The sequence below is a fragment of the Ruditapes philippinarum genome, unplaced genomic scaffold, assembly GCF_026571515.1.
Source record: "Ruditapes philippinarum isolate M1 unplaced genomic scaffold, ASM2657151v2 ctg5102_1_1_1_1, whole genome shotgun sequence".
Taxonomy (NCBI): Eukaryota; Metazoa; Mollusca; class Bivalvia; order Venerida; family Veneridae; genus Ruditapes; species Ruditapes philippinarum.
In genome coordinates this window covers 171,170-198,881 of record NW_026860888.1, presented here as the reverse complement: position 1 = coordinate 198,881, position 27,712 = coordinate 171,170, and the positions used below count along the sequence as shown (strand labels likewise).

The following is a 27,712-nucleotide window of genomic DNA, read 5'->3' as shown; positions in this document are numbered from 1 at the left end:
GATTCTATCCGAGCAAGTCAGTTCCTGTTTGAACGATTTGATAATGATTTTTCCAAGATTTGTTTCTTGTGTGAAAAGAAAGTATAGGCCGCTCTGTACTTTGGATAGCAAATACATAAAGGTAAAAATTATCGGTCAAAATATTTCTTTAATAATTTTATTTCTTATGTTTTATAGTTATTTTCAATTTATAAAATCTTCGTTATTTAAAAATTGATTTACCAAGTGTCAAATAGTACTCATTTTTCATACATTATTAAGCATAGTTATAATCAACTGTTCGTGTGGCAGCAGATTATTTAATTTTTATTTTTCTTGTTATCATTATCGAGGCTTTTCAATTATAGGCAAGTTTCAAATTATAACAAAACAATGTCCCGAAGAGTTTCCCTTGTACAGGCATTTTAAAGTTTTTGTTGTTTTTTTTTTAATTTCAAACAAAAACAATTGCAGCAGATATATAGCGCTTGGCAAAATTTAATAACATTTGTTGATGATGTTAAAACATGTTCTTAATGAAGAAAATTGAATATTAATGTGTGCGGTTTCGGGACTCTGGTTGGTTATGATTTGAAACTTATCAAGGAAGCTACTGAATTGTAAGTCTGTTACACTTCTTGGAAATGTATTTCTTCAAGTGATAAAAATGAACTAGAATTATACCAATCAGTTTTATTACATACAGAAGAACAACAACGATATATATCCGTATAATTATACGTCGGTTCCCCGGACAGTAAGGCATTAACGTAATTAAAATTTATTCGCTGGATGAAAATCAATGAAAACAATATCACCATGTTCACCGATTTTCATTTTCTTCGTTTTCAATATATCAAACCGGCAGGTTAAACAGACATGATATTAAATCAATATTAATGTTATAAGGATTGCAAGTTTCATAATTAATTTTTAATTTTTCCCATCTCTATTGTTGATATTGTACAACATTTTGAATACATCATATCGCGTTCCACACAATTCGACTGCATGAATATTTGAAAAGACATCAAGGCCGTCTGGTTCAAAAATATTATTGTATAGTCTCGTTTTAACCATAATAATTTCTTTAAATCATGTGCTTTATCGTCGTGCCCCCCGTACAGTTATGTGTTCGCTATCATTCGGCTGGTCATGCGCATAAAATAAAATGTGTCCATATTGTTATCAATTATATACTGCCATGACACAAAATCAAAAATCCACCAAGCAGAAAAAATAGCTAAATATTGTAGCCATCTTCGTTTGGTGACGAAAACAAAAATAAAAGAAAAACAATGTCAGTATCATTAAATGGGGAAACTGACAGTCGGAAAGAAACATGTTTTTATAAAGAAACAAGTTTTGACTGGCACACACAAGAATGCAACGCTTCGCTTGACATAAATTATTCAAATTCTTCTTTGTCAGTTCTTTTTAATTTTCTAGACTGGCGTTTATGGTTTGTGAAAGGGCAATTACAACTTCAATGGCCTTTTCGTCTGTCATAATAGCTGATCAGTCCGATTCGTATGAGGAAAAATGAAATGTTGCGATATGTACAATGAATAGCGAACTTGAGAATTTCGCAATGCAAACATATTCAAATGAAATTATCTTATCCGTAAATTAATCGCGCTCTTCGTTTTTTATTAATCATGTGGATAATTATGTATGTTACTGATGTACCTATAAATAGAATGATGACCTTAACATTGTGAAAGTCCAAAAATCTATTTATAGAAGAACTTTTAGTTTAACGAAACGGTCATTCGTGTCGCGCTATGGTAATAAATAACGAACTGGAGAATTTGGCAGAAACATATTCAAATAATTAATTGCACTCTTTATAAATCTATAGCATTTAAGAAGGCAATTTTTACGAATTGTTATATCATAGTATTATTTTTGAAATTGTAGGTCTGTCTGGTTTTCTTTTTACGGCTCTGATTGCACATTTTTACCGTGAATATTTAAATAGACCTATCCCGGAACAACCAATATTCGAACAGTTAAGCATGTTTTGGGCAATAATAAATGTAATGGAAAATAATATTTGAAATTTATTGTTGCATAATGACAAACATATCAATACTTCTTAATTGCAAGATTTGTGTATGTTTTACACGCATTGATATGATAAAGATAAGGTAAACAAAATGTAACCTACTTACCCCATTCCCAATAGGATTTTACCCATAATTCAAACGGTAGGTTAAACACCACTAATGATATTTCCAAGGTTAGTCAGGGGTCCCAAAGTGTTGTAGAAATTTGAACAACAATCTATTCAACAATTCTAAACAGTTTTAACAATTTTTTTAAAAATCCAACTTTAACAATTATAACATATTTACAGTTCTGTATATAGCATGTCCTGCTTACTGCTCATGTGTGCAAAGAGGGCAGTAGAAACTGTCACCTCTTCTAAGTACCCTTATTGGGGTGCAAAATGATAAGTGCACCCAGCCATCACAACTATCACATCTTCCCCGCTTTACAATTATAAGATGTGGGTACATGTCTAAATTTTCTGGCTGATATTGTTTGCAAATGATGCATTTTTCGGATTCATCAATATCAGAATTCTCAGATTCAGATGATTCTTGTTGAACACACCTTTTATTCTTTTTTGAATGTGAATCATTTATTGCATAAGAAGTGCTTGGTTGTGGCATGCTTTTTCTTTTAGAGGCTTTAGGGGTTGCATTATTGTTAGCTTGTTTATTGATATGTTCTTTTATTTTTTCAGTCACTGTATCCTCAGTAATGGCCTTTCCTCCAACTACTTTACTAAGTGTATTCCTTATCTTGGCTGTTTGGACATTCTGCAGTACTTTGCCTCCTCTTTCCTGTAAGAAATCTTCAGCAGATTGATTTTGTTTTGAATTAGCATCATTTAGCTGTATAAGAGAATTTTTCTCTGATGAGTGGTCAAATGTTGTTGAAGGAGCAACTATACTGTCATTAATAACTGTTGGATCAAAAGGGTATATTCCACACCTTCTGAATGAAGACTGTATATTGCTGGGCGTTAATGTTTTTGCATATATCTTACAAGCAAGATGACAAACATCAAATCTTGTGATAATTCGGCCGCTTGACTCTCTCATATGTTGGTGACATGTAGAATTCCATGCCATTTGAAATGGACCAAAGCATCCTGCATCAAGGGGCTGGAGAAGGTGACTGCAGTTGGGTGGTAATACAAAAAGAACAATTTTATTCAACTTAGCCCACTCTATCAAACTGAGGGAAACATGACTTTTGTGCCCATCATAAAGAACAAGTATATATGTGTCTGTGTCCCTTACTGGTAAGTATTTTGACAAATGTTTTTTCATGTAATCTGAAAAAACTTCTGAATTAGACCATCCAGAGGTAGAAACAGTACCATCAGCACCTGCAGAAGACCCATCAAGAAGTTTTGCCAGCATTCTTTCACCAGGGAACACAAAATAGGGTGGAACTTGTTGTCCTATACCATTACAGCAACCAATAAGTGTTACAGTTTTGGACTTGCCTGATGTTATGGCTTGAGCTTTATTGAATGTTCCTGCAACTACTTTTGGAGGCTTGTGATCAGTATTCAAACCCTTCTCATCTATGTTGTATATCAGATGGGGTTTGTCATGAAGGTTGTATTTGGTCATTATATAACCAAGCTCAATAAAATATTTGTCAATAGCTTGACGGGTTGCACATTTTGCTCTGGATATCTCAAGACTTCTGGGAACTTTCACTTTTAGTTCTGGCCAGCGCCCAAGAAAGTTATAGAGCCAACGGTCTGTTAAATGGTGATCTTTGTCACGAATGCCAAGATGAATAGCAAAGTCAGTTGCAAGGTTGATTGTTTCAGTTCTGCTATAACCATACCCTACCTCTGCCATTACTTTAAGGTGTTATGCAAGTAAGGACTCTTGTTCCAAAGAAAAGAGAGGTAATTTGCCAGACTTAACAACATCAATATCAATTTATCCACTGACTCTATCTTGTATGGTAGTAACTGGTACTCCATAATGCCTTGATGCTCCTCTAATTGACATATTACAATCTCTGACAGCATTATATGCTTCAGTCACACTGTTAGCACTATATGATCTGTATGGACCCCTAGCTTTGGACTGAACCTGAAATAAAATTTCAATTCATAGAAAATAAAAGAAAGCATCAAATTTTATTATTCAGGACCCCTATGTTAAATCTGATAAATATTAAATTTTGCACAAAATTTAGATTTTGTTCATAAGGACCCCTATATTGTGGATGATAAATATTTAGTGGTGTTCAACATAGACTGATATATTCCGTATACCTAGGACTTAGGTAAATGATAAAGCTGAGCAGCCGATACATTAAAAGTTGTTTTAATTACTTGGAAAACATTTTTTTCACTATTTCAAACAAGTTTATATTTAATATTAGTAAAAGTTGTCAATTTTGCATTCAGAAAGTTTATATAAACTTTTTTTTACCGTATGCCTGATCATTTTTGAAAATGTGTCAAATTTGACGTTTCAGCGGGAGTTGAAGTCAAAACAGCGCGTGACATTATGCAAATTAGTTTAAGATGACATCAAAGCTCGCGAAATAAAGGAAGTGTTCGAATTTAGGTTGTGGTTGAAAAATGGTTGTTCCGGGATAATTCATAACTTTAAATCAAAAACTGTAAATGTCGCTTTCATTTTGCCATTGTGTGACAGTAACAGGTCTTGCAGTAGTATACTATAAAACCTATTTGCTGTTCAAGTCTCTTTAGGTTACTGTTCTATATATTGCTTGAAGGCAATCGATTTTATGGTAGTTAATGAGTGGAATATCATTTGCCGAATATTGTGACATTTCAACAACAGAAACTTTCGTGCAATTTTAACATGAGTTGTTATGGGTTTATTGATAGGAATGTAAACACACTGGTGGGTCACACTAGGTTTTTGATATAATTCATTAAAATAGTAGATTGACCTCCCAATAAATCAAACAGACTTTGATCATATTGACTACTATTTTGTATGTTCCAAAGAAAATACCACATGAACTTGAAATTTTAACAAATAACCAATATTAATGATAATATCCAAAAATACCCTCTATATACATGTATTATAGATAAACTTATACCATATAGTGGGATATATTTTGGATATTATAAACCTGTATATTTTGGATGTTATCGTTAATATTGATTGAATTTCAAGTTCATGTGGAACAAAAAAACATTCAATATTCTAATCCCTAGCATGCCTAACAAAGTTCACGATGAAGAATGTCTTTTGTCTGCCCATTCATAAATGATATACAATTCTGGTAAAAACCAATTAACCATTGAAATGCTTATAGGAATATCTGGTTCATCAACTAGTTCATCTTCACTTGCTGCATTTCTTGCTTGGACGCCCTTTGATGCTTTCAATTGCATCAATGCTTTTCTTGTATATCTTATGTTTAAGAATAATCTGTACTCGTATCAATAAATCTGATATGAAACTTTTAAAAGTTAGGTCAACGCTAGAAAATACAGTCTATTTGTAAAAAAATATAGAAAATCTGGTGTATGAACAGAAGCTCTTTAACATAGTTTCACAACGTAATGATTTATCCGGATATCTTATTACCTTAATAAATTAATAAACAAATTCATCCTTTAAACTTTTTTTATTCTATTATTGTTCTAAGTTGGGCATGTGGTATGGCTCTGACTGACTGTTAATTACCATGTTAAAACACTCTTTACTAACGAATGCAAGTAGCATTATGGCAAATACAAATATAATTTATCACATTTCGTGATATTCTGCTTTACAAATTGATAAAATAAGCACTAGAATGCCCGCTGACAAATTGTTGATGTCTTTTTTAATGTACTTGTGCACTAGTGTTCGTCCAAAACATTTGTAACAAATACATTCAATTACTTAGCTTAAATGTCATACGTCTTACAATACTTTATTTTAAACAAAGCAATTTACTGCATATGTAATAGCTTTAATGATCTTTTGTGTGGATTCAATATGATAGTCACAATGCACTTATTCACAGACAGTCTCACAAGCATTACGTGATTAGACTGCTTTCATATATTTAAAGACTTGCTTGAAATATCTGTACTTATCTGTTATAATATAATGTAATATAATATAATACAATATGGTATTTTTATGCTATGAAAATGTTGATAAAGTTCTAATTGATTGACTTTGTAAATGTGTATGATGAAAAGAGTGTGTTCTTGAACATTTTATTTTTTCCTGAACCATTATGTTTTATGGAAATATTAATCTCACATTTTCTAACAACGACCATATCTATTTTTTGTGGTTTGTTGTCGTGCATATACATATATACAAATGAGCCAAAATTGTTAAAATTTGCGAACGGAATTCAGAGTTTCAATTACAATAAAGTCAATGATATGTTCAATGGTTGTTAAAAAAAGTCAACTACTACATTCAAATTTGCTTAAAGTTATCAGATTAACTGCATTTCAAAATGAAAAAATGAATAACTTGCATAACCAATATTCCCATAATGGTACAATCGAATAATAAAAACGTTATCGTGTTCGACTCATGTTTCTTTAGTCAATGTTTTGAATTAGCATATTGAGATACCTGTACATTTTGTTGATTAAGCCGAGGTTTGTTGACGTTTGCTCATATTTTACTCTTATGTTTTTTTTTGTTTTTTTGTTTTTATTATTATTATAATTGAAGGATGAATCACTAAAGAAACAGTTGTCATATTACTGTCTGCATTAAAGTATTTGAATGACAATACACATTATGAAGTCTCGTATCAAAAGATTTAAAACGCAGGTGTTAATTGGAGAATATGTGAATTATGTCAGATATTTGATAAGAAAGATGTAATATAGATAATATTTTAACAGAACTACATCAGAAATATATAAGATATATTACTGTACTTTGACTGGTGAAGAAACGGTGCAAGCACTGTAACATCTTATTAGAGACGATGTTTACAGAAAATTTTAGTATAAGTATATACGTAAAAGGTGCTGTAGATAACCAAACTCCTCACAGTGATTACCTCCCTTAGCAGAATTGTAATCACTGCCTTCAAAGACGTCACATGATGATGAAAGTCACATGACGTAACGTCGAAATTCAAATTTAAATATCGACCGTTACATAGAAAATCTTACGTCATTTTTCTCTTTCTGTTTTATTTTTAACTTTTAGTGCCTACGTTCGATACAGTTTATCAAAAAAAATACCAAAAGTATACAAAATAACGAAAAATAAATTCAAAAGCTGAAAAATATTAAATATCAAAACATTGTCTCGGTAGAAAATATTCTAATTTATTTTAAAATTATTTCTAAATATTGATATTACATTGTATTTATTTATTTATTCATCAACATTGTTAAATAAATGAGAAAAAACTTATCTGATAGATAAAAGCAGTATATAAAATAATTTTTGAAAAAAATATAGTATATCAGTAATTCTGATATATCGGACCTTGGTGGCAGAGAACGGCTGTGACTAAAAAAAGGATTGGAGCACCACACTAAATACCGTATTCCGGTATATACCGGACAAAGGCGCTTGAATGATAAAATGCTAAAATCTTGTCTTTTTACCCAACGGAATGAACTTTAACAGGCCATCTGTTCACACCGAATCAAGTACGATAATCAAGGAAAAATGTAAAATTCGGCGAAAAAAACGATATTTGTCTATTTTGTGATCATGATTTCTGCAAGCGTCTAGAGGTACTGCTCCAATCCTGTATTGAGCTAAATCCGCAGAGAACTACGCCGAAGAATTCAGGGGAGATCACTGTGTGGAGATTGGTAGATTACATCATCAGCATGAAGTTTCTTGTTATTGATATGCTATATTGTTCTGCATTAGTATTCGTTTATGCTGTGAAGTTTTTCTGTTGTGGGAAAGAGGAAATACAAGCGGAATCTTAAAATTTTCCTGTTCATTGATCATTGATGCTTGGACGGGCATAATGTCACTATGAAGTTTAAACCGTTGGTAGATAATAAAGTTGCCTTGGCGAAGAGTAAATTTACATATGCAACCGGATTTAAAGCTATTAAAATATTTTTTAAGGTTATTTTAGAGCCGATCGTTTTGCAAACGTCTGAACCTATTGTTTGGCAATATTGACCTGAGACTCATTAATTTTTTGGAGGTCTTTCGTTAGTTCCCATTATTTATGATTTACATTTAAGATTTAAATTATACTATAAATCTCGGTACTTTAACCGATAAAATCTGCTCCATGGTCTTGTTGCTTATCTCAAGGGTATGTGAGAAAGACTTGTTGATATGAGAAGTAGAGTGTTAGACATCGCGAAATATACTGACATAAGGCTCGTGATTTTAATTTTCTTGCGGAGTAATACGTATTTCGAGTTGTGATGTACGCTACTATATCTACATTGTATTTTGTTATTAGCTTCAAATGTCTGGAAAACCCTATAAAATGCATTGAATGGAGCAAAAATGCGTAAAACACTTATCTTTACCATCTAACGACTATTTGGCTCGGACACTAATTACGCTAATTTAAATACCAAGGAAATCGGGAAATACATTTATCTTGCTTAATTTTTATATTTGAATATATAAGACATTTTGTTACAACACGGAAATGATTTTTTAATTTAATAAACTACATAATTAAAAAAGAATAAGTTGTTCTTGTTTTCTTTTCATGTAACAGTTAATTTGGGTACAGCAGACTGATCACGATGGCAGATAATCATGGAAATGGTATGTTGTTTCTTTTGAACAAATGGTTTTACAAATGTATTTGTTGCTTCTGGAGCTTTCATTTGTTACAGTCATGATGATGATGATGTTGATGATGATGAAGAAGAAGAAGATGATGATGATGAAGTTGTTTACGAGGACGATGACGATAATAATGCTGATGATTTTGATGATGACTTGATGATTGTTAACTAGTAAACAAAGCGGAAATTAGTCATGATTGTGTTGTTATTATGATTGATTGATTGATTTACTGATTTGATGCTGTTGTTCTAATACTATCTTTTTGTTAATATCAGACATTGAAAATGAAGATCAGAATGAAAATGAACCGCCAGTAAAAGTAGATGATGTTGATGTTTATGCTGGTAAGTGTTAAAATAATATTATGATAAGAATGTTGATATGCGATTTTCTTTCCTCAAATATATGCACGATCAGAAAATATAACAAAACACGAACGCATTGCATTTGGCGTTGAAGGATTTCCAGCAATAGTATTTGGCTGGTATTATTGATTTTAAATGTTTTCCAATAAAATCTTATTGCGAGAAATCGAAATTTATTTACAACCTACTGGAAAGGCGTATACACGGTTGACATATAGCAGAATTGAAACTACATGATGACATTGACCTTAATCTTGGATGATCATAGAGAACATTAACATTATAGAAATATGACGCAAATAAGAATGACGCGGGGATGTTAGGGGTCACTAAACTCATTTTAGCATTTTCTGCCCTTGAATTTGAAAATTTTAACTTTCTCAATGGCAGATAAATCACAATCTAGACAAAGCCATACTCCTTTAAGAACAAGTTCTTAAACTGCAAATATTGAATTGAATTTATGTAAATTTGTAATGAACAAGGTGAAAATTAAAGACATATTTTATCAGAAAACAGTAGTTAAAAATGTTTTAATAACTTATGCATAAATATCTGCTTATGAAATGACGTGAAATAACTAAATAATCAAAGTCAAGGACAGATTACAAGAAAAAGAAGTCGGTGATCCATCCCCCAATTCTTGTTTGCTTAAAATGTTTCTGATACCACCATTTAATATCGTGCAAAGGTAACATGAATTATATTGGGTAGTTTTTGTTCTGTGTATATGTGACCGGACCCTTGCATGTTGTTTAGTTGTTTTCCAAAGTTTATGGATGTTGTCACCTGTTATGCTTACTCAATATATATACCATACAGAATCGAAAAAAGTATTGTATTAAGTTTTTTTGTTGTTTTTTTGAAACAATAAATATTTGTTTATATAATATAATCTAATACTTTTTTCGATTCTGTATAGTCTGATTCTATTTTACCCTAATGATAATACTTCGAGCAGCTTATTTAATAAGAAAAAAAAATATTGAACGGTAGTGGAACATTTGACCGATGCACAGAAGAGTATCAATGAAAGTACTTAAGTGCAGGTGAGCGTTGGATTTCTTTTACTTTGTGGTTAAACTGCTGCATGATGCGATGTTATTTGTAACATTGTTAACAGTTTTACAAATATAGGAAGTAAAAATAGCATGAAAGGCAATATGGGAAATTATTTTGGAGTTGACATGAATTCATGATCAATTGCTTTAATTAGTAGATCATCTTGAACAAATGCCAGTTTAGCTGTGGACACACTTTTTTAAAGAAAATCTCAAAATTACCAAAAGATGTTCTCTAATTGAATATCTACGGATAATGGATGGACACTTCGTAACTAATTTTGGGTAAAACTGTGATATTATCTAATAATTTATCTTAGACTTAGGTTCAAAAAAACATTCAAGTTAGATGGTACAGTAACTTTTTATATTCTTATTTTAGTGCTTTAACAGTTAAGGAAGTGTACATATCGTTTATAATAGAACGATTGCATTAAACTCCTTTGAAGCAAATGCATGAGTCATCGCAATGAAATATAATTGTGTTTCTTTATTTAGAAAGTAGAAATCAATTTTGAGTGCATTGTAGTACAATAATGCACGACTTAGTAACGCGAGCACACAGCATAGTATCTCATGCGCACTTCTTGGTTTCGAGTGCACAAATAAGTGGTGTACACGACATAGTATCATGTGCGCACCACTTAATTATCTCGTGCGAACGACTAAGTAACTAGTGCACACGACTAATTAACTCGTGCGCACTACATAGTATCTTGTGCGCATCACTTTTATGACTCGTGCGCACGACTTTGTAACAAGTACTCACAACTTAATTTTTTCGTGCGCAGGACGTAGTATCTCGTGTGCACGACATAAGTAAAAACACACACATAATATATCTGCGCCATCGTATTATTGCCCCTTTGTTAATCACTTACCCCGCTAGCCTATAGTTCAAAAGAAGGCCAATAAGGACTAACTACAAATGCATACACTAACACTGATGATATCTTAGGTGCGCGGAAAGTTACTTATGTAACGATAAACTGAGTAAATGAGAATATGGTTTAAACAATAGTAAGGCAATCTGACAATCAATTGTTCTATCTCAGTCTTACTTTGTAAATTCACTCTTCCTATTAGTGATAAAATTGCGCATATTTTCACCATAAGTATGAGCTACCAGTCACGTTATTCGTTTTAACTTCATGATGATATCTTTGTATTAATAAAACGTTAGTTCAGTAATAATAACATTTTGTTGCTCCATATTTGTTAGTTACTACCTCCATCAATGATACTTTATCTTGAATTCTGCATATTAACCCATTTTATTTTATGTTTTTGAGTGGATTACTGATGTATGCGTGAAAAACATAGGATTTTAATGCACATAACGGTGCTTTATCTCAGTAATGTAATGTGACTGAATAATGTTAGTTTAAGGTGAAAATAACAAGCAATATTAAAGCAATATTAAAGCAAAGAGTTAAAGCTACATTAAATAAATTTCATAAGAATTAAATAGCGACATTTCATTAATAAATTGGGTTTTATATCGACTCCAGGTCTTACTTTGGTGTCCAGACAACCAAAATGAGTTTTATTAGCATAAAATGGGTAACCTCATTGTGGCGAAATGGGATGTACAATTTCTGTTTGCATGAGAAACTCCGCCTTCGGATCATCCGTATTGTCCAACAATATTGACCTGGCACTTCATTAATATTCGGAAAGGTCATATGAAATAAACATTGACCATTAGCTATCGAATATATCGATATATTTGCGAAGGTTGTTTGTCAGTGAAGTGTGGTGTATTGGTATAGATGTCGGACTACTGATCTGAAGGTCTCTGGTTCGATACCTAACCAACACCACGTTATGATTTTTTTTAATTTACTTCATGTACTTGCAAGAATTAATTTGAAATCGTTTTACTACACCTGGTTTTAGAATACATTTTAAGTTACGGTTGTATGCACAATTATATCTTTTATTTAATTATAGTATATGTTAACGGTTCTTTTTGTGTTATTATTATGCAATCGTGTATGCTTAAGCGCATACACTCTAGAAAGGCAGTTATTTAAATTACTACATAAATAGTACACACAATAAAAAGGTTTTCAATAGTTTAAAGAGAATTGCAATTTCGAAATTAAAATAAAAAAAAATCGCTGAAGTAGGATTTGAACCAATCAGTCTACGTCTACATTCTTCAAGTGAGAACTCTTTACCAACTGCGCTAAGAGGGACTTATAATTTACACCATTTTACATATTTATTTCATGTAGCTTTAAACAAATTCTGCAATGGTTTCTTCTTTATATCCACAGCCGTCGTAAAGGCTATATTGAACGAAAATGCTTTTAGGATCATTCTGGAGGATTTGAAAAAAGTGCCCTATTTGAACATAGAAACTGTTACATTATCAAGGCTCTTCTACTATTAAGTACTAAGAATAGTCGGGCGACAGATCTTGTATAGATATTGTATCTTTCACGACTTGTCACCCCTTGCTGCTCATCTCAAAAGAAACGACAAGTTGTGTTTGATAAATATTTACTTTTGAATTGAAGTACTTAGAAAGGATTGTGAAATAGTTAACTATAATTACCAAAAGGCATTTCAATAAAACATGATTTGCTATAACTATCTCTACAATGGGTTGCCGCTCTTAAATCAACAAGAATGCTTACTCGAAACGCTTACTTTGTATGTTTGTTTACAGATGAGAAAAACAGAAGAATTAGCAACGAAGTCACTGATTACACGAATGAAGCAAATAAACTTCGTTTACTATTGAGGCTTAACTTCTATTCAGCATTCAAATTAAAAGGAAACACATGGAACCTCCATCTTATTTACTGTGTCGTCTTCTTGGTGCAAATCATAAAAGTAGCCCTACTTACAAACCAGGTTTGATACTTGAAACCATTTTTATTCATTCATCTATTATATCGTATAAACATCACTATTTGTTAATGTTTTTTTGTATCCCAGTAAGAGCTTTTCTTATGTAGATAATTAAAATAAGCATCTGGAAATCCTTAATAAATTTTACTACCTTTTTCACAGATTTGGAAATGAGATAATTTAGTAGGAATGATTCATGTTTCAGCAAGCACCTACGTTAAATCACCAATTATATCTATCTAAATCATCTAATTCATAAAAAAATACAAAGTTCTGACAGAAATTAAGCTCATAACAACTATAAGGACGATTTGTTCGATTTCAGCAGCCATTAGCCTTGACTTTTTAGGCCCACTGTGTTACTGTCACTTAGTTATTCATTGAATTTTGACGATTATTGCTCTGCTTTTTACATTTCAGATGATCTACTTTGGAAATGACCGAGGAAACTTTAGTTCAGTTGTCAACAGAGGCGATCTTGCCCTTCGACATCTTCTTTTAGAAAATTGGGATGCCAGTAAGGCATTTTCTTGATTCAAACGATTTTTTTGTGCGCAGATATCGTAATAATTTGTTGGGCAATTATTTTCTTTAAAACTGTTTCACTACGAAAGGAAACAAAATACCATTGTCAAATATTTTGATTCACTACAAGTATTTATTTTACAGGCTGGGAAACGTTACCATATCCTCCTGCACAAGGTGACTTTGCCGTGTATACGATTGCTGATCTCGAAAGTAGTATTAACTATGCTGTTAAAAACGTAAGAATTTTATGCCCTGCTTGAGCCTAAAGTGATAAAACAGTTTTTATAGAGCAGACAAGTGTGCAGAACTGACCAGGCTATTCACTGTTAGCTGACCAACTCCTATATCCCAAAAAATAACTAAGGAAAACTTCCAAAACAGAAAGCTGAGCAAGACAAGTTAAATCATTTGCAGATTAAGAAACAAAAACTTAAGATTGTATGCCCTCTTCATAGACATAAAAATTAGATATTAAAATATTGAATAGGCCAGTAAAATTTCTGTACATTTTTTCGTTTTTCGCTTTGTTTCCTTATTAAAACTTGTATCAACGGAACATTAAAAATATAAATCAAAGGGCTGCAGCTCTATGGTATTTTCTGATCTTTGCAATCTAAATCATACTGACTATCTGTATGTACTTTCCTATATAAGTTTATTTTATATACTATAATTCATCTTACGCAGCGACAGCGTTTTGATTTTCTTCTATAACAGTTTGAGATTGATACATGTATATGGAATTTTGCATGAAAAAAAAAAATAGAATTGCCTCGACTAGGATTTGAACCATAGGCCTCTCACACCCTCAACGAGACCGCTTATCTCTGCACCACGGCGAAGTAATACATATGTACCTTGAATAAAAACGAATACATTATGTAATTCTAAATTGAGAATTTCCATTTCGTGTTTGCAATCCTTGTTAATTTCGAGGTATTTTGTTCACGATTAACCTGTTGTTTAACACTGATGAAAATAATTTAGCGGAAATCTTCTCGCCAAAACAGTCCGACACTACTCGGCAGTCAGATTTATTTGTGTACTACACTCTGGAGTATTCATTAATCGACATAGCTAAAAATAGCATTTTCATTGATTAAAATGATATTCATGATAATCCGAAGCTTTACGGAAATAGCCGAACATTTTTCATTGGGTAAAAAAGATATTCATCCGCGAAATTTGTGATTGTAACCTCACATTTCTATTGACTAATCTAAACTTTTAATGCACTGTAATTCGTTAAATGCCTACATTAAAAATTATTCTTTCTTTTAAATTGCTGGTTTTTAAGCAGTTTTGAGTGAGAACTACTTTGCGTTGTTAGGGCTGTTAGGAAATTTTGTGTTAGACCGTGGATGTTAGCTATGTATTTACTGATCTTACGATCAGAAAATACAAAAAGGTTATGCGAATATCATTGGTTGGAGTAAATCGGAAGGAATCTGAGATATTAAATTTCTTCTAGTGATGAGGGCGACTTTTATATGAGGCTATGATTCAAACAACAACAAAATTAAATAAAAGACATACTCATTATATAGTATTAACTTCCTTAAATCCCGAAACTGAAAATTAAAGAATATTCAAATAAACCAAGTGAAGACGCAAGCTGTTCAAATTACTTAACATAGGTTAAACATTTGGGAATAAAATGTTGTATTAATTAAATATGTAATACTTCAGCAATACAATGCACATGTATATGTTTGTTTTCTCATTTACTGATCGATGTTTGCTGTACTAATTGAACAAGAGTGTTAATGCGGTTGTTTTTGGCATTTTACACGACTTTACAAGTCAAAATAAAAGACAAAAAAGAAAAAAGAAAAACAAACAAACAAAAACATATGTAACGATACATGCTGGTCATTGAGTATGGTAAGTGTCCAAATATATCAAAATAATACACAATGACATATATATGTTTATGATAAAATTCCTGTTTATGCAGCAAACAGCAACGTGCTTAAATGATTCTAATCAGGCATTCTATTAATAAAAATACGTTGTATTTCATTGCAAAATGTACATGTACAAATGTGATTAAATGTACTTTTTAGTTGATTTTCTCGAGATAAATATTCAATGTCGAGTTTATTGACTATCGAACTAGTTTTTAATGATTCGAAATGTATCCGAAAGGAAGAATACTGAAATAGCCAAAAACGTAAAATAACATATATTTCCGTATACTTGGAACAAAATATATCATATTGTATAACTTCCTATTTAAAATATTGCAGTATTATAACGCAGAAAGAGAAGCAATTGGGTACTATGTTCGAACGGCAGACGATAAAATGACAGCAACAATGAAATATTTTGACTTTCCCGGTTTTCATGGTGCGAGTATTAGAGAAGGAATAAACATGTCTGGTAAACCATACTAACAGTAGAAAAATTTTCTCGCCAGTTTGAAAATATATATCACTATAACTTTAATATATTGATCATTGTTTAAAATGAAAGCAAAAGACTGACTTTATTCTTCTTTCTGTTCGTTTTTTTTTGTATTACCAGGTGATTTGGTTGCAGGGAATATATGCTGTCCTTAATCTATTTAAGGTAAAAGGTAAATTGTAAAACATGGTCTGAGAAAAGAATTTACGTCGAATGATATGAAAGTTTTTTAATCTGCTACAATATGCGTGTTCTTTAAAAATTTTTGTAGAAATAACGTTTCCGATTGACAAAGGACTCTCTTCAGAAGTAACGCACAAAAATGAGACAGTGTACAGTTATAATATCACCCGTGAATTTGATCATTACAATGTGTCACAACCAATTAAAAGGTTTTTCTTAAGCATGATTTCTTATAGATATTAAGGCTAAAGATTGTTGTTGTTGTCATAAAAAGAGACTTCATTTATTACATTTAACAAACTTCTTAATATTTTAAAAGAAGTAAGTAAGTTGTTTGTTTGGCTTTACAATTATATGTAGTAAGGAAATCACTATGAAACTTACCACCAATAACACTTGGAGATGAAAGTTATACCCCGCCAATAAACAGATAGAGCCACATAACAATGATAAAGAAGCATTACTTGTATAATACTTTAGCTAAGTGTTGCATAACATTATTTTGAGATGCTGCAAGGTTTTCACATGACTCCTACACTTGATTTTTTGAAGTACTAGATTTTAATATTTATATAGTCACATTAGTGATATCTTTGTTAGGATGTTGTCAACAACACTTCGCTTTAAGCTTCATTCCGTACGTTCACACGACAGCAGCAGGAAAGCAACATGTCTACGAGTAGAGGGCTCGGTGAGTGTATTTTCTCTTTCTTAGAAATAAATCGGAAACACTTATATAAAAGGAAATGCCCAATTTATGTTTCAAAATTTCGTGATGTGTTCATCCAAAGTACTTCAAAGATTCAACTTTTTTTCGTTTTGTGCAATTACTTGTATTAAACAGGTGCTTTCGTGCTATGTTCTTTGTTTAATGTACATCTGTCTGTTACCTACATAAAGCAACAAAAAGCAAGCCTGTGACAAAATAATATTATCTTTATACCAAAGCATATGACTTAGGAAATAGATCGCCCATATATATTTTCACGGGCAAACAACAGTAATAATGGCGATATAAAAAGTTTATGGTCTGAAATCATGGTACAGTAAAGTGATTTTGAAGATTTAACTTTTACAGGTGGAATTTGTTAATCTGGACAATAATGGTCAAGTGTTAATTGACCTTGATACGAAAGCCAGTAGAATAAAGTGTAAAAACATGAATCTACCTTTGTCAGGTTAGTAATAACGTAATTTTTGCGTTTTAGCTTTGAGTTATGTTGGTGGTTTCTTTATATTATTGTTATCATAATTTTGACCTTTGTTCACCTAGGAGTATATTCAGTTCAATGAAAACATGTTGTTTTTTAGTAGATAACCATTTCAATATTAGCACTCTGAAAATTTCATTTATCATGTAAATTATAAATAATCTTCCATTCTTTTTAGAATATCATAGAATAATAATTATCAAAAATATTCTTTGACAACAAATTCTCCGGATGAGTCTCCTCATTGCTACTAATAGGGAATTTCCATTTTGTGTTCGTTTTCCTAGACTTTCTGTAACTTAATAATTATCGAAGGAAAATTGTCTTAATGAAAAATCTAAAATGTTTTACAAAACAACAATTTTTTTTCAAAATTCAGGCCATGTTTTAACATGGAAAAACGCGATTTTGGGTAATTTCAGATATTTTCAGCATTTTTTGTTAACCCGTTACCTCATAAATACGCGAATCAACGCACTTTCGACCCCCCCCTCCCTATTTAAGGCCTTAAATAGTGAAAATTGTCCTGTTTGGGCCCAAAACACATGTTTGCATTTGGGAAATGTTGATTAAAAGTGAGCACTTTTTCGGCGCCGCCCCCAATCCAACAGGTACGTCAGGGGGTTGCCAGAAGGGGGATGTGCCTCCTTCTGTTTGGGAGGTTTGAAGGGGGCGGCAGTCCACCTTATCATCAGGAAAAAAATGGACTTGTGACAGGCTAAAAAGACCCAAGGTCGATCATAAGGTTACGTGTAACAAACGCAGAAAAGCCTTTGACTATATCTTAATCCATTGAGAAGTTGCAGCACTTTGAAATCAATTTTAAAGACAAAAATTAACGCAAAATAGTAATTTTGGCAATTTTGAGATGTCCCCTCGGTGCCATTGTAACAGGAAATTTAAGACTGAGCATGTTGTTACAAAGGCAATTGTCCAGTCAACATTTGTGCCAAGTTTGATTAGTATTGAAGAAGTTTTTATAATTTTTATAGCATTTCGAACTTGTAACGGGAGACTTTTCAATGAAAACAGGCATTTTTCATTAAATGCTCATGCAGTAATGGGTTAAGGTAGACCATGGCTAATGGGCAGTATAAAGAATTGTAAATTGCCAACATACGACAGTGTTTACCTGTATGCAAAATTTTAAATAAAATTTTTACAGTAAGGTTTATGAGTTACGGACATATTTCTGAGTTAAAACTTTGCTATTAGAAGGGCTTTTTCCAGGATTAACAAACATTAAATAATCTATAATATCATCATTACGAAAAATTGTTTTCTTTTGCTCATTGTTAAGAGCAAATAATAACATTTAGGTAACAAATTACGCGAGCAAAATGATTGTGTCCAAACATAATGTTTTTAATATGAACTGTTACTCTACCTCACTCACTTATTTGACCACTTCCCTAAATAAAAAGTCTTATTCAAAATATCCTTAAAATTACCACAATTTCAAGGTTTTGCCTAAATTTTCTTTAAAGTATATTGGTTGATCATGCAATATATATATAGATATATATATATATATGCCTTTACCGTGTAGTTTTTGTTTTAATAAACTTTGAAAAGATCTTGTTTCATGTTTGCTATCAAATTTGGCATTATTTAGCAAATAAATGCCTACAATAACTATGTGTATTAACTTTTTTTCCATAAGGGATCTTATAGAGATACATAAATAATGTTAAAAAAAGAAAGAAAAAAGGTTGTCCCTTGTGGCGCCTCAATTTCAATGCAGTGGACAAGTGAATCTAGCCTATTTGGATACTCTTCGAAGTGGAGGTAATGCATAAGCAATTGTCTACCTTAAATTTCTAGATATCAAATTTTGATTTTCCAATTACAGACTGGCAACTAGAAAACACGTCAAAAGAGATCGGGGCCTCAGTGATTGTTCTTTGTATTATATCATTATTATCGACCACTGCCACTATTGTTTTTGCTGCTTATACTTTATGGGTATGTCGCTACTTAGTCCTAAAGTCATTATTAGCACGAATGAGTTTTGTATAAGACCTTTGACAAAAGCAATTACGTTAGTTGATAAATGTAAAAAAGTCTGTATGATTATTGGCGTCCGCGCCGAAGCGCGGCGCCTATTATGGAATGAAATCAGATTTTGTGAAAGGGCGACAGCAACTTCTCGAGCCTTTTATAGTTGTTCATAATAAAAGCCGATCATTCCGATCGGTATGAGGGTGCTTGATTATTAATTAGTCGCGATATGTACAATAAATGGCGAACTGGAGAATTTCGCAATGCAAACATTTTCAAATGAAATAACCTTTTCCGTCAATAAATCAATAAATATTTTTGTTTATCATTTTGTAGTACACAGTGGGTTATTATGGTATGTTATTCCGAAAGCTGTTAATAGAATGATGAGTTGATGACCTAAATATTCCGAAAATCTATTTATAGAGGGATGTACTCCTATCGGTAATTCCCGGTCTCTCCCGGGATTTACTAGTGACCGGCGAATAGTACCACACGTTTATTGTCCGGTCTCTCCCGGTTTTGGAGTAGATGTTTGATATCGTTACAGAACAGAACAAATACTTTACAGATAAATAAGCTTTTTTTTCAAAATGAATGTTTGTCACTTAGTTTGGTTACAATAATTAATAAACACAGATCAACTCTCAAATTTATTGATTATTATTATACATAAACATACAATTCGGAAAAAAACCCAACAACACAAATCGCATGTTTTATTTTATCTATATGAGATAAACACAAAAAATATGTACAATAATTGAGAAAAAATGTACATTTTTATGGCATTAATATGACACTATCAACTTTGAAACATTTCATTTAATTTGTTATTCGTGTTTAGAAAAGATGCCGAGGAATTATTCAAAGTTACAAATCAGATTTTATGAATTATTCAATTGTCGTAATATTTTTATATTCTTTTTAAGAGAAATTGCCAAAAAGTGAACCATGACTTAAAACGATTTAAATATAGTTAATATGTCATGTGTTCGTTAACGTCCGACAAAAGTCGTCACTTTCCGCGACCTACCCGATGTAATAAACATCATTATTATTTTGATTAATGAAATTCAAATAATTCAAAGTCTGGATTCATGGGATACATAGTGACGAAGCTTAATTTTGGTGAATTCTTAACGAATTATTGGTGAATATGCTTGTAATCTAGCAAACAAGAAATTTTATATATAGAATGTTATTTTCAGAGAACTAAGCAGTTTATGAAGAAGCACTATCAGGCATACTTCAGGGTTGTAGATAAGGATGAGACGGACCTGCCAGCATCAGAGTACTTCCGGTTTTTGAAATTCTGGGATATAATCGTTATTATCTCTGATATATTGACTATATTCGGCACACGCTGGATAGTGTCTAAAACAAGGGTAAATATATAATATATAATATATTTAATTTATGACACTTTTCATGTTTTATAATGAGGCCTTTTAAGTCACTGTGTTATCTATGCATTTCATACAATTAACACTGTATTCTTATACATAAGTTAAGAATGAGAGGTGCACATTTTGAAAGTAATGGACACTGTACACAAACGTATACACGTCAATACATGTTCTATAATACATGTAAAAATGATAAAAGAATTTTACGTTTTTTATACTTGAAAGGTTTTAACAAAACACATTCAGTGTCCAGTTTTAAACTGATACCCGCTTTGAAAAAACAAATATTTTTTAGCAAAGTGAATTGGAGCTGGAATTGCTAGATTCCTACACCGTATGGTTAGGAGTCGGTTGTGTACTAGCGTGGCTAAGCTTGCTTAGATTCTTCAAGTTTCATAATAAATTCCATGTGAGTATAGAAATTATTTTCCCATGCAATTAAGAACACCTGCCTGTTTTTTTTTTCAGCTAATGAACATGGAATGATATTTTGTAACACAGCAAATATTCTTATAGTCGTAATTCACACGAACCTTTAACCCTAAAAGTGAATAACTTCCTATTGAAAACATTGGATATGTTAAAAGTTTTTAAAATTTTACAAAAACTTAAAAGAATAAATTATTTTGTTTACAGTATATAAGTAAGTTTATAATAAGTTTTAAAAGAATTGATTTTATCAAATACTTATGTCATATTCCGGATTTACTATTTAATGGTAACTATGTATGTTTTAAATTTCTTTTTATTTCAGCTGCTATTTAGTACACTATACAAAGCATTTTGGGATGTGATTGCATATCTTATTTGTGTAGGTGTGTTGTTTGTCGGGTTCTGGGTTTGTGGGTACGTTGTTATGGGACCGTACCATGTCAAGGTTTGTAAACTTACACTTTTGTTCATACTAATTATAAAACTCTTTTAATGAGTACATTTCTTGAAGAATGCATCAATTGAATGATCGACTTAAATCATGTCATAAATATAGCATTTGACCCGTAAATTAAGTTATATGTCGGAATAAGCTATAACATGTACCTAGTTGTTACATTTTTATTGGTTAAATCACTTATTCAACATTAAAAAAGAGTCCTCGTATTCCGCATGAAAATTTATATTACGGTGTAAATTGCCTTTTTAACTCTTTATAGTTCCAAACTCCGGAAGCAGCCGCAGAGACACTGTTTGCTGTTGTTAACGGCGACGAAATATACGCTACCTTAGCAATAATAGAGTGGGATAAAAGCGGGGGACACTGGGTTTGGTGGTTTTCAAGATTCTATCTCGGAGCTTATGTCGCAATATTTACTATTGTTGTTATCAACCTCCTCATAGCTCTCTTCATGAGTGCCTATGATTCTATTAAGGTTTGTATGCCTCATACTTCTCTATCACTGTTCCATTTGATAGAATTTATCTTTTTAACGCGACCGGTCAGAGGCCAACTTAATCAAGCTTAAAGTGACATTATGCCCATCTAAAGGTATATACTGAGTGAACAGGTCAGAGTCAAAATGAATTTTCATTTTGCCATTTTCCTTTTGATTAAATAATTTACTTCGCATAAACAATAAATAACAACCGTATTCGAACGCAATTTCAGGGAATGTCGTTTAGAATCTACCTGTAACGTTCCGTTTATAAAAAGAGTTGGACAGTCTTTTTGTATTTTAGGCAGATTTTAAATTTTATCCTAAACATTTTCCAATATAATCTGTTGGTCAAACATCATTTAAACAGTCAATTATTTGAATTATAAAGTCAATTCAGCTCAACTTGACAATGAAAATATGAGCATAATGGGACTTTAAAAGAACTTGACAAACAAAAAATTGGGTTTTAAAATTTTGGGTAAAAACAATATAATATACAAACATAACAGAAGATCTTTTTTAATTCATATAGTTAACATGCATGAACACACAAGGAAGCTTTACATAATTCTAGCAGAATTCACTCGAATGTCGAAATTCTATGTGCTATGCTTAAATGTTTTCTGTGTAATTCAGTTCACACAATTTTTTGACAAAACTACTTATCGCAATTATACGCCAAAATGACTTGCACACAAAGAAAATTTGAAAGAGCTATATTGTATCTATTCATTTCTTATTTCACCAATGTATATAAATGAATCTTTTTAAAGACATACAATAACGACAAACCGGATGAACGAGAATTGGGTCCGATGGAGCAAGCTTTGTACAGAGTTCTAATTCAAGACGGCGATGAAAGTAATCTGCGGAGCTCAATATATGACCTTATGAATGACAGTACACCCCTGACACCAGAATTAAACTCACTGAGAACTGAACTTTCAAAAATCGTTTATGTTTCTAAAAGCAAGAAAGACGTGGTCCTTCTAAAACCGAGGACTTTGAAAGTGTTTATGGAAGATGAGGAGCACAAAATAAAGATATTTAAATGCGGATTTCTGAGCTGCTCCTTCATTTCTTTCTTTTGTGATCGGAATATAAAAGATGATGACCAGAAACACGAATACGACTGTTAACAAGCATACACATACTCTATGATACGATGACAGTGATATTGACTTTCATCTATATTTAGTCATTCCTTTCATTAGTTATTCTAAAATTTAGTTAAAGACTTTTCATCATAGCCTAACAAAGGTGATTACGAAACGGAACTCCGAAGCGAAAACAAAAGGATACAATTTGGAAGCGATTTGGAATCTAGTACTATCACAAATGCATTTAAATCCTTAAATGGGACAAAGATGACCTTTAAACAAAGACTGACACCACTAACTCCAAGCTTCAACAAAGAAAACAAAAACAAAATTTAAAAAACACGGCATCACTTGAATTGACAGAAACGAATGTTCAGATGAAACTTGAACAAAAATAATAAAAAAAGAAACATCGTTTTAACAAAAGATGAAAGGTTTTTCATCAGTAACATAGATAATAAAAGACACATTTGAAGAAATGAAGGAACAGTTATTTTGATCAGTCATCAAACGATTAGAGATCTTAGAAGATGAACTTTATAACTAATCAGCCTTCACTCCGAGATAAGCGCAAACAAACATGTTATAGAAACAATATTAGAAAAGTAAAAAGAAAAGACGAACAATGAATTAAAAACATTAAAATTAGAAAACGAAAAATTGAAAGAAAGTGCAAATAATCTAGAACAATACAGTCGAAGGAATAACCTTCGTATCAGGGGATAAAAAGAAGAGTCTCCTCAACAGTTAGACGTTAATACAATTTCAGGAAATGTGAAGTCGCTCTCAATAAAGAAATAGACATTGCACATAAAATTGGTCAGTTAAAGACGGGCAGAAACTGTCCAATAACCGTAAAATTTGTAAGAAGGAAAACGAAAATAAATATAATTAAAAATGCAAAGTCACTTAAAGGAACCGAAATATACTTAAATGAAGTCCTTACACACACCAGTAAGCAAGCTAATGGCATAACGTTTTAAAGATTCAAAAGGGATTGAAAAAGCATGCACTAACTTTCGCTTCCGTTGCCGGCTCGTGCGATTTGAGGCAATTCTTCTGGAAAATCTACAGCGAATGTTTGGAACTGAAACTTAATTTTTACATGTTAAAACAAACACATATTATCAATATCAACAAATGAATTGAAGACTCTTAAAGTAAAACAACATGAAAATACATGTATAATACAAGACAAAAGAAATGTTTACAAATATATTATAAAAATATAGTATTTGAGCATTTAACTTTTTACACGTTCTAATGGGTGTAAAGATGTAAGATTCATCGTATCACTACCGTTTTAAAAATACTTAAAAGTTCAACACGCACTTTAACACAAATAGTTTGTTTTTTTCAGATACATTTAACCTTGGTTAAAATATTTATAAAATTGATTTTCATTTTGCGATGAATAAGTAAAATGACGCTGTTACCCGCAGTATATTTACTGACAAAGTTTTTGATAAAACACAGTTTTTAAAGAACATGGTATTGACTGTAATATATCATTAAGAATGGTAGAATATACCTACATCAATCATTAATAGCATAATATTTGGTTGTTTTATTTTTATTTTGTTCAACATTTTCTGACCCAGGATGGTTTATCAGTGTGGGGTAATAATTCGTTTATACAATATATTCCTTTGTTGCTATTTCACTTCTCTTTTTCATGTTTTTCGATAGAAGAGAAATATATTACAAGGGTATACAAATAGTTTGAATGTCAAATTGAATGAAATGTGTTTTGCTTACAGTTAAATTTATCACATTTGTTAATATGAATGTCAAAATGAATGTTATATATTTTGCTTGCAGTTATATCTATTAGATTTGATTTTATGAATGTGAAAACGATTGTACAGTCATATTTTTGTTTGCAGTTATACTTATTAGATTTGATAGTTATCAATTTTACGTGCGGTTAGATTATTAGATTTGATTCTATGATTTGATATTATGAATGTCAAAATGAATGTTATATATTTTGCGTGCAGTTTAATATATTTGATTTGATAGTATTAATGTTAAAATGAATGTTATATATTTGCTTGCAGTTAAAGTTATTAGTTTTGATAATATAAAAGTTTATATGAATGTTAAATATTTTACTTGCAGTTTAATCTATTAGATTTAAATTTATGACTTGATAGTATGAATGTCAAAATGAATGTAATATAATTTGCTTGCCGTTGAATTTATTAGGTTTGATAGTATGAATGACAAAATGAATGCAATATATTTTGTTTGCAGTTAAATTTATTAGATTTGATAGTATTAATGTAAAGGAAAAGAAATATATGTTTGTGTCCCCACTGTATGAATGTATGTATGTATGTATGTATGTATGTATGTATGTATGTATGTATGTATGTATGTAGTTTATGCTTAATGAGGGTCCATCTGCCCTTTTAGGCACAAAATGCAGCTTTCGCTGTCGAGTACAAACCCCGGACATATCACCAGTCATGCCCTTAAAGATTTAATTTTGAAGCACAAAGAGGTGATAATTTACCTCCATGCAATTTCCACGAAGAATTAGCCAAAGATATGAATTTTGAGCTAAAAGTAGGTCACTCTACGGCGGTCAATGAGAACCTAAATGTATAGTAACCTGAGACAATATGAAAGGCTAGCCCTGACAAGGGCTGTTGCTGCCAGCAAAAGGCCTGCCGTTCAAGCCGTCTAACCGTGATAGGGGCTACGCACCATAGCACACGATCCTCGTCGACTCAGGGCCTACTTTGTAGGCCTCGGCTTTTGTCAGGACGCCGGCATCTTACTTCATGCAAGCTTAGTCATGCCGCCTTTAACGTTACCACGAGCTGAAGAAAACATGCGAACTTGCCGTCTTACACGTAGCATTGGTTCTTCAATCATCTACCGATGCCCTGTGTCTTCTCAACGACGTACACGTACCGAGGGGAAGAGAGAAGGTGCCTCCATTATAGGGGGCATTTACATCAAACTTTGTCCGTCCGTTCACTTTTGGGTCGCACATAGCTCGAAAATTATTTGACCTAGAGTCATGAAACTTAAAAAAAATATTGATAAGCATGTGTAGTTGTGCACCTGGGTGTTTGCATGTGGATACATTCAGTATTTGTAGAGTTACTGTCCTTGATTAAGTAAAACTTTGCCATTTTCAATTTGTGTTGCACGTAGCTCAAAAAGTATTTGTTGATTGGTATATGCAGTTGTTCATCTGGGGTTTTGATTGTAGATTTATCCAGTATCTGTCGAGTTATTGCCCTTTACCTAGTAAAATCAATTCCAAAACTTTGTGTAATGTGTACCTTGAGCGCTTGAGTTAGAATCAGCCAACTTTGCAGGAATGATGATCAACATTGCTGTGAAGCTGTGCACCTGGGATTGCATGCAGATTTTTAATTTTGTTAGAGTTATTGCCCTTGACTTAGTATAAATTATAGAATGTTGGTAGGCATTGGTTGTTATGTACATAAGGGTTTGCTTGTGGATTTATTCAGTATCTGTAGAGCTATTGTCATTAACTTAGTAAAAGATTATCAGTTTCCAACTTGTGCCACATGCAGCCTAAAACATTTGACATAGAGTCAGTTGATTGACAAAACAGTGGAAAGTGGAGTGCACATCAACACATTTCTAGTTTTTGCAATGAGATGTATTAGATTTGATAGTATGCATGTCGAAATGAATGCAATATATTTTGCTTGCAGTTAAATCTCTTAGATTTGATAAAATGAATGTCAAAATGAATTAATTAGTATTTTGCTTGCGGTTAATTAAATAAATTTGATATTATGAATATAATAGATTTTGCTTGCAGTGAATTTTATTACATATTATAGTATTGATTTCAAAATAAAATAGATTGTTTTAATTTCTGTCTCAACCTTTTATTCAAAGTGTCACCCAAACTTACCTTCACAACTCATTTCAGAAAATCTTTTTTAGTTATCATTTAACAATGACGAAAAAGCAGAAATATTTCCTGTCACAAAATTTCAGTCTAATACTAATAATTTTCCAAATATTCACATCTAAAAAGTTATGTAAGTGTGTACGTTATGTACCATTTTTCTTTTCATTTTATTTTGATAATTATGTTATGTTAAAGGTGCTGTTTTTTTTGTTGTTTTTTTTTAATTTTTGTTTTATTCTTTTTTCAAAATCCTGATAGTAACAAAATATTGACGTTTATGAAAATTAAATCTTGATTTGACACTGAATATAGATCTAATATATATAATTTTGTTATATTTGGCTTACTTAGGATTTTACTTAATATCGTGCTTGGATCAAAAGTTATTATTGTTTTCTTTTCATACATGAAATCATATCATGAAATACTAATATTAATAAATACTGTTATAGTTCATTTACAACAGACAAAACATCAGTTCAAAATAATTAGTAGCTGTCACTTTTTCATTACTTAAGTAAATATAGAATTGTATTGAATATAAAAT

The 27,712-nt window shown here is 31.7% G+C and overlaps 2 protein-coding genes across 2 annotated transcripts; one reads left to right on the top strand and one right to left on the bottom strand.

Moving 5' to 3' along the window:
* Positions 1–27,142, top strand: LOC132713767 (mucolipin-3-like). The gene is made up of 16 exons (XM_060696443.1): positions 1–121; positions 8,686–8,735; positions 9,035–9,103; positions 12,863–13,050; positions 13,468–13,564; positions 13,717–13,811; positions 15,825–15,957; positions 16,253–16,373; positions 16,765–16,855; positions 17,243–17,342; positions 19,228–19,340; positions 20,588–20,764; positions 21,081–21,194; positions 21,540–21,662; positions 21,937–22,152; positions 22,932–27,142. Exons 2-16 carry the CDS (start codon positions 8,714–8,716, stop codon positions 23,295–23,297), a joined length of 2,025 nt encoding a protein of 674 aa, XP_060552426.1. The 5' UTR covers positions 1–121; positions 8,686–8,713; the 3' UTR covers positions 23,298–27,142.
* LOC132713774 (uncharacterized) lies at positions 2,361–3,869 on the bottom strand. The gene has a single exon (XM_060696449.1). It carries the CDS (start codon positions 3,867–3,869, stop codon positions 2,361–2,363), a length of 1,509 nt encoding a protein of 502 aa, XP_060552432.1.
* Positions 27,143–27,712: the final 570 nt, after the last annotated feature.